Source organism: Nestor notabilis, unplaced genomic scaffold, assembly GCF_000696875.1.
Source record: "Nestor notabilis isolate BGI_N333 unplaced genomic scaffold, ASM69687v1 scaffold17266, whole genome shotgun sequence".
NCBI lineage: Eukaryota > Metazoa > Chordata > Aves > Psittaciformes > Psittacidae > Nestor > Nestor notabilis.
Window position 1 is genome coordinate 4,223 of NW_009932561.1, and position 10,060 is coordinate 14,282.

Consider the following 10,060-nt stretch of genomic DNA (forward strand, 5'->3'; position numbering starts at 1 on the left):
CATTCAGTGGGAAAAGTCTTCTCTAAACTGTAAAACTGAAAAATCTGTAGCAGTTGCTGAGTGCTAACAAGGTTGATTTTGTAAGCTGAGGCTGTCACAACTGCCCAAAACTGTTTTGCTTTAAAGACAAAAACCAGCAGACAAAAAGAGACAGCAAGATGCCGTCTTGCTCTCTTTCAAAGTCAGCTAGGGCATGAATATACAGAATATAGAGAACGTGTAGTGTAGTGCATGTAGGAGTAAGTTAAGTGAAGCAGGGTGGGTGTATGTCCTCAGTAGTAGTTCCGATTTGTCATGTTCTGCCTAACCAGTTCATTGTCTCTCAGCTACCTCCTGCCATGAAGGACTACTTACTTAGGCAATTTACCATGAATGTGCCCAGGAGTTAAAGAAATAAAACTACTGTGCAAGCAGAAAATAAAGGGAGCCTAACTTAAAGTTGTCACACACTTCCCAGATTTCCTGTGAAGTCTGAGCAGCTTTGACCCTACGCTGGATCCTCGTCCAGCTCCCATGCTTGAATCACTGCTGCCTGAGGCTCTTAGACTCCTGCTGCTACCCCACCGTAAGGAAAACTCAAACTTCCATAAATCTTCTTGGAGTGACTTGTTGCTCAGCCTGCATCAAAATCCAGTTCTGGAGCTGTGTTGGGTACCAAAAAAGAGCTTCTTCCATAGGAGAAGCAGATCTTATCCAGCTCCATGTTTTCTACATTCATTTTCTGAGGAAAAAAGCAGCTAATGGTTCAGGGTTTATGCCAGTGTCAGAGAGGGGTAGCCCTAACCAAATCCTAACCCTCCCATTGCAAAAATCCCCTGGTGTTCCTCTCAGTGAAAACTTATCCAGTGCATTTTCCTTTGGACTCTAAAACTTTGCTACATCTGGTTCACACAGCAAAGTGTTGGAGTATTTCTGACACTCTCCTTCAGAATACTGAGCTGCAGGGAGAACTTGCTCTCCAGATATTCTCAGCACGAAATGTCACTTAGGAGAGGCCATGCTGCTTTGGCAGGAGGACGTTCTGGCTTCCAAATTCGACTTGTAGGTTGGCTACAAATACTGCTGACATAGCAAAACTCTGCTGTGTTCATAGGCACATTCCAGCTGTAAAGCGAGAGAGAGGTAAACAAGGACTGACAGTTTGAATTGGTGCATGTTTGACTAAAAGTATATTACACTCAGTGGCCATACAGTCGTTTTTTGGGAAGTGAAGAGAAATCCTTTTCTGATTATTTCTACTTCTTAATTTTGGAATTTCTGTCTTCTTTCCATGTTGTCCTTCTAGACTGTCAGTCGTCACTTCAGGAATATTCCTGTGAATGAGAAAGAGACGCTTGCATATTTCATCTATATGGTGAAGAACAACAAGAGCAGGCTGGACCAGAAATCAGAAGGTAGCAAGCAACTAGAATGAAGATTAACAAGACTTGGGATAAGAGAGACCTTGAAGGAACAGATAGTATTGTGCATTGTAGGTATACAGAAACTGTTGAAGTATATTGTAAATTGTTTTTTAAATGCAGTAAGTCTGGATGACAGAAAAAGAGATGGATATTGTTATCAGGAGTATCTGAAAACATGTGCCCAGCATGTTTCTGAAGACTTCTTCCCCTCATTTCAAAGTCACATTGGAATAGAGAAATGAGGATAATGCAGAAACCAAGTAAACCCATAGGACTGTGGAGTTTGTCAACTCAGTGTTTTAAACCATTTCTGGAAATCAGCATCTCAGTGCAATTCAGATCACAGATGGAATTTTCCCACTGAATCCAGACTGCATCACAAGCCACCATTGCAGTTTGTCTTGGCCGAGGACTGGAACAGCGACAGATTAAATCCATGATCGAGGTGCATGGGCCAGAAGTTTGCCTGAAGCTTGCTCCCCACCTACACAAGCTCTGTGCTGCCTTGAGTCAGTGCTTCAAGTCCCAAATTTCTACAGATGCTCCAGCTCACCAAATCTGCTCCCGTGAACTCTACGTGACTAGTCTGAAATCGATTTATTTTTCTTTAACCACTCTTCCTCCCTCCCCCTTCTGACATGGATGCCAAACAACTGTCTGCAATCTCTTTTTCCAGTTTCTTTTATTTCAGAGCTCACTAATTAATTGTCTGTAAGCCTTTAAAAACTTCTGCATTTCCTCAGAATGTGGTATTAAGACAAATACAGCTTATCTGATGGGTCTGATCCTGTTGGTAGAAAAGTTCATTTAATTCTTACTTTAATACTTACACATATTTCCCTTGTATTCAAGGCTCGGTGATGGTAGGTGAAACAGAGACATATGTCTCTCAATCTCTGTGTCAGATCAGGTATCAGTCACAAGTGATGTGAATTCTGTACTGAAGCTACTCTTCAGCAGGTGTCACAGAACCGCTGTGTGGATCAGTGGGCTCAGCAGTCTCTGTTTGGTAAAAGCAGACTTATGCTGATGGGTGTAGCACCATAACTGGGGGAGTGAACAGAGTGGAGCACGATGCATTTCATCTGTCTTTGCAATGGGCAAGAAGTACCAAAGCACTTGCCTTGTGTGAGCATCACATGTGCTTTCCTAGGAGCTGTGTGAGTGGAGGATGCTGGTGCTCTGTACCTGGGCGCTGTAGGAGGAGATTGCTCTGATTTTGTTATTTGAAGCCAAGGTGTCCTTACAAATAATGCAGTGTTATTTTGGCAAAAGGAGCTTGTAAAAGTGTTGGTTGTGACTGACTGTTCTCCAGTGACCTCAAATCTCGTCAAGGGGATGTCATGATTTAAAGCACCACTCTTTTTTTGCTGTTTTGATGTCTCCATTCTGTTACAAGATGCCAAGACTCCACATAGAGAGTATATTCTCAATAAGCCTTAAGCAACGAACTGAACAGTAGAGAACTTTGGCTAACATTTTCTCAATGGCAGGTTTTACTATTCCAAAACTGGATGAAGCTTTGTTGAAGAGCTAAATACACGTCATGATTCCAGCTCAGTGCTGCTTTGGAAGGTATGAAGGGTTCATATGGTGAAGCTCTTGTTGAAGCTTTCCCAGGGTCTCTTTAAAATTCAAGTCATAATTTAGAGCAAGCTGTTCACATCAGCTCTGCAGCGTTTGCTAATACTCCAAAAACATGTTCAACAGACTTTGACATGTCTCAGTCCTGTGTCATAGCCAGAAATACTCTGTTATGGTACACGTCCCATTTGTGAAGTTTTGGGGACTGTGATTGTTTCAGCATTTCCTTGTTTGGTCCAGTATGGATATGAAGAACATCAGACAAGAGAGAGGTTCAAGGAATGAGGAGAGAATGTCTTGTGTCAGTATTTCATGAATGTTTAAGAAGTTCCTAATTACTGGTCCTTTCCTTATTGAAAGGGTGGAGTAATTCCCACATCAGTCACCATGATCCGGCTTCTCTCATTCAGGACAGAGAGCGAAAAGGGTTCTCTGACTGCATGGTAATCCTCAAAGTGCTCGTGCAATCAGAGGATATCACCAAGGGAAAATGAGTCTCTGAGTTGAGAGGGTTACGCCTCGTTGTAACTTCTAGACCAAAACTGTAAAAAATGGAGTTTGGGCTTTACTTTTTTTGGTTTTGTTGTTGTATTTTGTTTTGTTTTCTTTCTAAGAGTAAATAAATCTGTTGGGGTGTTTTAGCAGCCAGCAGCAAAATGATTCTTTTCAAGGAAATATGGTGGCAGGTTCCATCTGTTCAGGTGTATTCACTGGAATGCTTTTGTGCAGAGGTGGTCTCCAGGAAACTCTTTTTTTTATTTTCCTTAAAATAGTCAATTGATGTGAAATGTGATCCTGTTGGGTCACTCTTAAAGCAATTATACCTTTTTTTGGGAAGAAAAATGAAATCCTTAGTGAAGTGTGATGATGAAGAGATGTTTACCAGCCATTAGCAGTTGTTTATAAGGTGGGAAGCTTGGAGGCAAGACACCAAAGAAACAGAAGAATCTTTGGCTGTCGGACCCCACAGCCTTATAAACCCTTGCAAATGCCTTATTACCTTGTTCTCAACTGAGCTGAACGCCTTGAGCAAAAGGAAGCCGATGTCTTGTTGGAAGGGTTAAGCCACTTTATGGCTCCCATGCTATAAACTGAAATCACACATCAATTCAGTAGCAATATCCATGTTCAGGGTGCCTGTGATTCTTGAAAAGCATTTAGTGTCTAATAACCAGAAAACGTAACAATGCAATTGTCGTTCTGTATGAAACCATTCTGTGTATTCGATTCCTTATGCTGCATGCCAATTAAACAACAAAAGACTTTCCAACTATTTTTTTTTTTTTTTTTTGGTTAAAACTTCCAAGTAAATGTGTTTGAACCTCACACTTGTGAAGCCATGAGGTGGGACGTTTGCTCAGCACTTTTGGATGTGACTTGTTGGAAAGGTGGAAGACCCGAATCGCTTTGGCTGATACGATGAGTTTGGTTTTTTTCCTTTTACATTTTTGCTTTTCACAGATGGGCCTTAAATTCTGTCTAGCTTTGAACCATGGAGCACAAGCCTTGGGGGCATGGAGGATGGCCAGATGTCATCTTCCAGTTATAATAGTGGAAGCTTATTTCTTACAAGCCTGCATAGGTGACATTCACCCTGGGGCAGAGGAGTCGTCTTTGAAGCTCTCCAGCCGTTACTGAGCCTAATTCTATTATATTGCCTAATTCAATTACTGATTGAAGAGTTGCATTAACTTCATTAGACTTCTGAAAAGATCCAAAGCCATTAGTATGAGATCCAAATAATGCAGAAACATCTCTTCTGGGCTTAACTTCATCCTGTACGCTGACCCTCTGCTCACTTTAAGGGAAGAAGAAGAAGAAATCGTTGCTGGTAGTTACCGGCTTGAGCTCAACTCAAGGGAGTTGGAAGCATGCGAAGGCTCGAGGCGGTGGCAGTCTGATGGCTAAAAAGTGCAAATATGTCTGAGGAGGCTGTTTCTGAATGTCTGCATCTCAACAAATATTGTGTAACAACATGAAGTAAGCAATGGCGTTAAAAGTTAATGTTTCTTTTGCCAGGCACTTTAGATGCTCAAGCCTGAGAAAAGTAGAGAGGGCAGGTTTGCACCACTTGTCCCCACTACTCTGGTGTCCCGGTTTTCCTTAGTAATGTGGCTGTAAACCACTAGATGCCCTGGTGTGCAAGACTTGACCACAACGCAGCAAGTCTGGCATTTCAAGTCAGTTTTAAGTGCAAGCTGGATTCAGAGAGGCTTTGAAAACAAGAGCCAAAATAACCCACAGTGAGTGTGTATTTTCAAGGGGGCCATGATGGCACAGAGATGAAACAGGACATGGCCCACAGAGAGACTGAACAACAGTTAGCAACGTGGAGGAGGGTTTGTTCAGTGTTAGCTCTTGTAATGGATGTTTTATGAGAGGGGAAGAAGGGGGGAGCTGCGCACTTTACATCTTTTGGTTGAGCCAAATGTAAATACCAATGGGAGAGCTTCAGCAGTAACTGCAGTTGGAGGGGAGAGAAATGGTCTGCTGGGGGACTGTTTATTTAAATTTGCAGATCATACACTTCCCTAGAGCACTAGAGTCACTTTGCCTCTACAGTTTAAACGAGTGGGTAATACAAGGGGGCCTCCTGTACAGAAGGAGTCCTTGTACTGCCTCGAGTATTGACTGAAGAGCCCTAAAGGTGAAGGAATGTTATTGATGCCTCACTCTTCTTGTCACTGCTGCCCTTTAACCATCTCTAGCTTATCAAGTCAGGGAGTTCTCATGTTCCACTTTCAAAGTGCGTATGAACTGTTTAGGATGTAAGATACTCCTTGCACTTTTCACAGCTATCCCTGGTCTCGCGGGTTGGACTTGCTGGTGAACACATCTGTTTGGAATGAATTTAATGGTTTAGGAAAGTGTGGGGAAAGGGGGAGGCTCCTGCCTTAAACCTGAACTTCCCTTGCAAGCGACTCTGCAGCCACCCTGTGCATCAGGAGGCTCCAGGAGCCCCTTTGCTGAGCCCAAACGGGGCTGGGTTTACTCCACAGCTAGAGTGCAAGGGAGGTGAATAGCGGGTAACTTGCAAAATGGCTTGAAGTCTTTCAGCAGGCTTACCAGGAGAGAAAAACTGTGTTCGCTCTTCTGTTTCTGGCCTCCATGTGTTGTGCTGATCTTATGCCAAATGTTTTGGACACCTTGTATTTTTAACTGTGTAATATAGCTGTGTATTGTTAAAGCAACTTAGTAACTTATAGCAAAAACTGTAGAACTCATTTCTCTGAGGTGTAGGAAACATCCTGCTTCCACTGTGTATGAGACTTTAACTCTGTACTGTCTGACAAAGATAAAATGCTGAATTTCACTTTAATAAATGATCTATCTAGCAACAAGGCCTACATTCCCTTCCGTTTGCCTTTCTGCCCTTACCATTTCTGGCTCCAGAGCCAATGGAGTTCTGCTTTGCATGACTGTTTTGTGCCAGGCTTTTCCAATGCACTGTCATTTCCCACCTCCCCAGGGCTGGAGGATTGCAGAATGGAGGGGAGCAGCACTGCTGACCAGGGGATGTGAGGCCTGAAGTAGAAAACTCAGGTGATGGGGTATTTGGTAACAAACCTTTGTGGGTTGTGCAGGTGTAAATCGTGGGCACTTTGAATGCCACAGAAAGGCAACACACAAGAAAGAAGGAGGTTGTTGGTGAGCCATGTGAACTTGCATTTAGGGGTGTTGGGCTTTTCTGTGCTGGGGATTCCCCCCCTGTAACAGTCAAGTGCAACATCTCATTTAATTGGTGTTTCCTAATGAATATTCTTTATGTATAGTTCAACCCTTGTTCCTTCAAGTACACCCTTGGCTGTGACTCCTGCATGACTGCTCGCTCCTGTTGTCCAGAGTCGAAGCTGCATCCCAGCTGATGAGGTGAGTGCTGCTCCAGAGCAATGTTACTATGTGGCATCCTAATTTTCAACCCCTGATCTGCAAGGTCCTGTCCTGTATAGTGCTGTTTCATTTCTTTTTCCCATATTGCTCTTCCTCCTGACTCTCAGCCTTTCAGGCAAAGATGCAGTGAGGAAGTGAGTGATGCCAGAAACTGGGGCTTTGATACTTGTTTTCCTGAACCCTGTCATGGCATTTCCTAAGGCTCTGCTGGCACTGCCTGAGGCATCCTTTAGCCTTGATTTTTAGCCAGGAAAGGGGTTGTGGTGTAGCTTTTCAGACACTTGGGTCTCACAAAGGAGGATGTCAAGAGCTTTGCACTCAGAATACACAACTTGAATTTATCACTGTCAAATTAAATGACGCTGTTGATGTGCAATAAAGATTTGCACAGATAATTCTCCCACAACATCTCCTGTATTCTTATTCCTTGGTGCTGTCCTACAACCAACTGACCTGTCTCCTCAGCATCATTCAATTCATGGCAAGGGATAAAATGTCCTCTGGGAGGAGGTTGCCAGCTTGTGTTGTGGCTGTGTGGTGACTTCCAGCCATGCCGTACGTGCCTATCAACCCTGCCAGTGCTGCAGGCAGGAGGCACTTGGTGCCCTGTCCAACCAGAAGGTATTGGCTTCTAGTAGCAAGGGAGCAGGTACCACAGGGAAGAGACCTTAGAGAGCTGAACTGGATTGTGCTGGTGCTTTACTCTGCTGTGAGAAACTATCACTGATCAGCAGTTACATTTGAGTCTGATACTCTCTTAGCTAAAGCCTGACCTTGATGTATTGGAGAGCTGGGGGAGACTGAGCTGGCACATCAGAAGCAATCCGAGTGTCCTCAGTGCCTGTGTTTGTGGATGTGTCTGGAGGCCTTTGCAATGAACCAGGATCTTCCTGTGCAAGCCAATGTGCTGCCCTGCTCCCAAAGTCTTGTGCCTGTCTCAGGGAGCTCTCGGCTGAAGAACGTCAGACCAGAGGGGACACAGAAATACAGAGCAAGGGGGGACCACTTCACAGGGAATCCCCTGCGTGTTGTCAGGCTTTTTGAGGAGGGATCGGGGAAAAGCCTTCAGGTAAGGGCAACATAGCCCAGTGGAAGGGAAAAGGCCTGTCTCTTGCATTCCCAAACTGGTGAGTGTGGGCTTTTCTGCCAGCACAGTGAGGTGTCCTGCCCAGGGAGGAAGGGCAGAAGGGTGGCAGGAGGGGAGCTGTAAGCAGCAAACTATCATGCAGGCACCTCTAGAGCATGAAAGAGCATAATGGGAACTCTGGTGATACAAATACTGCCAGTTAATCTGTTCTTTCTGTAGGCTAATGAATAATGCCGCTGAACCTCATGTTTGCTCCCTGCCAAGAAACCTGCAGAAGGTTTCAAGCCCAAAACCAAGGAGGAACCGGCTCAGTCTTTAACGTATTCACACCCAGCAGATTGATCTGATGAGCCTGCAGCTCCCATCTCCGCGCTCCGTGCCGCCGTGCGAGGGCAGTGTTAGCTCAGCAACCCAGCGCTGGCTGCTTTCAGCAGCACCTCGGAGCCCAGTGCAGCCTTGGGGGGACCAGGGACCGTTGTCCCATCCCGAAGATGCCTCTTCGGTAGGAGCTGGCTGTACTTACCGGATACCAGAGGTGGGATTGTGCTGCGGTGGGATGTGGAGATCATAAAACCGGTTTGTTTGAGGCTGGTTGTGGGTTTTTTTCCCCCTGGTTGGACATTGAAATTGAACACGTCCGATTCTCTGCATGAGCCGTCCCGCAGCCTCCCTGCAGCACTGATGGAAACCAGGCTTCAGCTCCCCACTCCCCAGCAGAAAGGGCAGTGCAGAGGACTGGGGGATAATGTGAATGTGGATTTAATGGTTTTATGGTTTAGAGACGTGGTTGAGCAGGCTGAGTGCGCAGGGGAGAGCCCTAGGGCTTTTTCTTTCTTATTTCCCCTGTATCCAGTAAGGGGTGACTGCACAGCTCTGCCAGCACTCAGTCTCACTTTGCCATGAGCTGGAGCCCATTTCGCATCTCTTATCCTTGTGTGCTTGTTCCTTAAGTACCTCAAAGCCCCTAAAGTGCTTTTACCTAGTTGTTTTTGGAACTTGCTCCAAGACCTGTTCCCTTTCTGTGTTGCAGGAAGTACTCCATGATCCCTTCAGCATCCTCATCAAGGAGCACCATGGTGCCTTGGGGAAGACCAGAGGCTGTGAGATGGGGGAAAAGGGAAGTGTCAGGTAGCTGAGGTGACTCTGCTGCTTCTCCTACCTCCATATGGACTGTGAGGGACCAGAGAGCACAATGATGGGCACCACATTAACAAGCTCACTAACCCGGGCTGTGGTCACAAAGCAGAGAGGAGGTTCTGAGCCCGAGAGGCATGTGAGCATTGCCTGTGTCTCTTTTGGGTCTCCACACCTGCTGAAGGTGAGCAGAGGAGGGAGTTTCAAGGCTGATGCCAGCATTATGCACTAGCTCAGACTCATACCTCCTTCCAGCTCCTCAGTTTGGGACAGCTGCTGGCAAAGCAGTTAAACCAGCCTGCTCTGATCCTGTATCCCCCCCCCGGCTGCTCCTGCGGGTCACTTACAGGCCATGAGAATTTTGTCAAGGTAGCTGCAGTCTAAGGGGGGAAAAAAAACCCTTTTCCTCTCAATTCCTCAGCTTTCAGCCGCTGGTGACGCCATAAATTCCCTGCTTCTCTGGTTACTGTAAAGTCTTTCAGGGTGGTCAGGGCCTGAATTCCTCACCCAAAAGAACAAGCAGGGAAAAAGGAAACTTTGCAAGCAAAGACTTTCCCTGCTGCAGGGATCCGTTGTGAGGAATCAGCGAGCTCCGAGCGTGTGCTCTTGCTTTGCAGCCCCTAGTTCTGCAGTAACTCACTCTCCTCTCACCAGTAAATATCCTCCTCCCAGCTTGTGCTCCATCAGCTCTGCCTGGCTCCTTGGCCCCTCTGACTGTGGCAGTCCCAGGTTTGTTATTGTAGTGACCAGCAGAGGCAGAGCTCATCCAGCATCACAAAGCACGGAGACGGCTCAGAGTCCTGCTGAGCAAAGGGACAGGCTGGTTTTACCCACTGCCCTGTAGAGCACTGATCCTCTGCCTGATAGCCCCAGCTCCCAGCCAGCTTCCATCCTGGATTGAAATCCAGCTGCTGAGATGTTGTGGGAGAAGATCAACAGGGAAATGGCAGCAAAGTGTCAT

At 45.8% G+C, this 10,060-nt stretch overlaps 1 protein-coding gene across 1 annotated transcript in view; it reads left to right on the forward strand.

The window, feature by feature from the left end:
• Nucleotides 1–1,414, forward strand: part of SAP30L (SAP30-like) — a 4,034-nt gene extending 2,620 nt beyond the window's left edge. The window contains exon 4 of the mRNA XM_010016463.1: nucleotides 1,286–1,414. Coding sequence (XP_010014765.1) covers nucleotides 1,286–1,414 — 129 coding nt within the window. The remainder of the gene's footprint in view (nucleotides 1–1,285) is intronic.
• The last annotated feature ends 8,646 nt before the right edge of the window (nucleotides 1,415–10,060 follow it).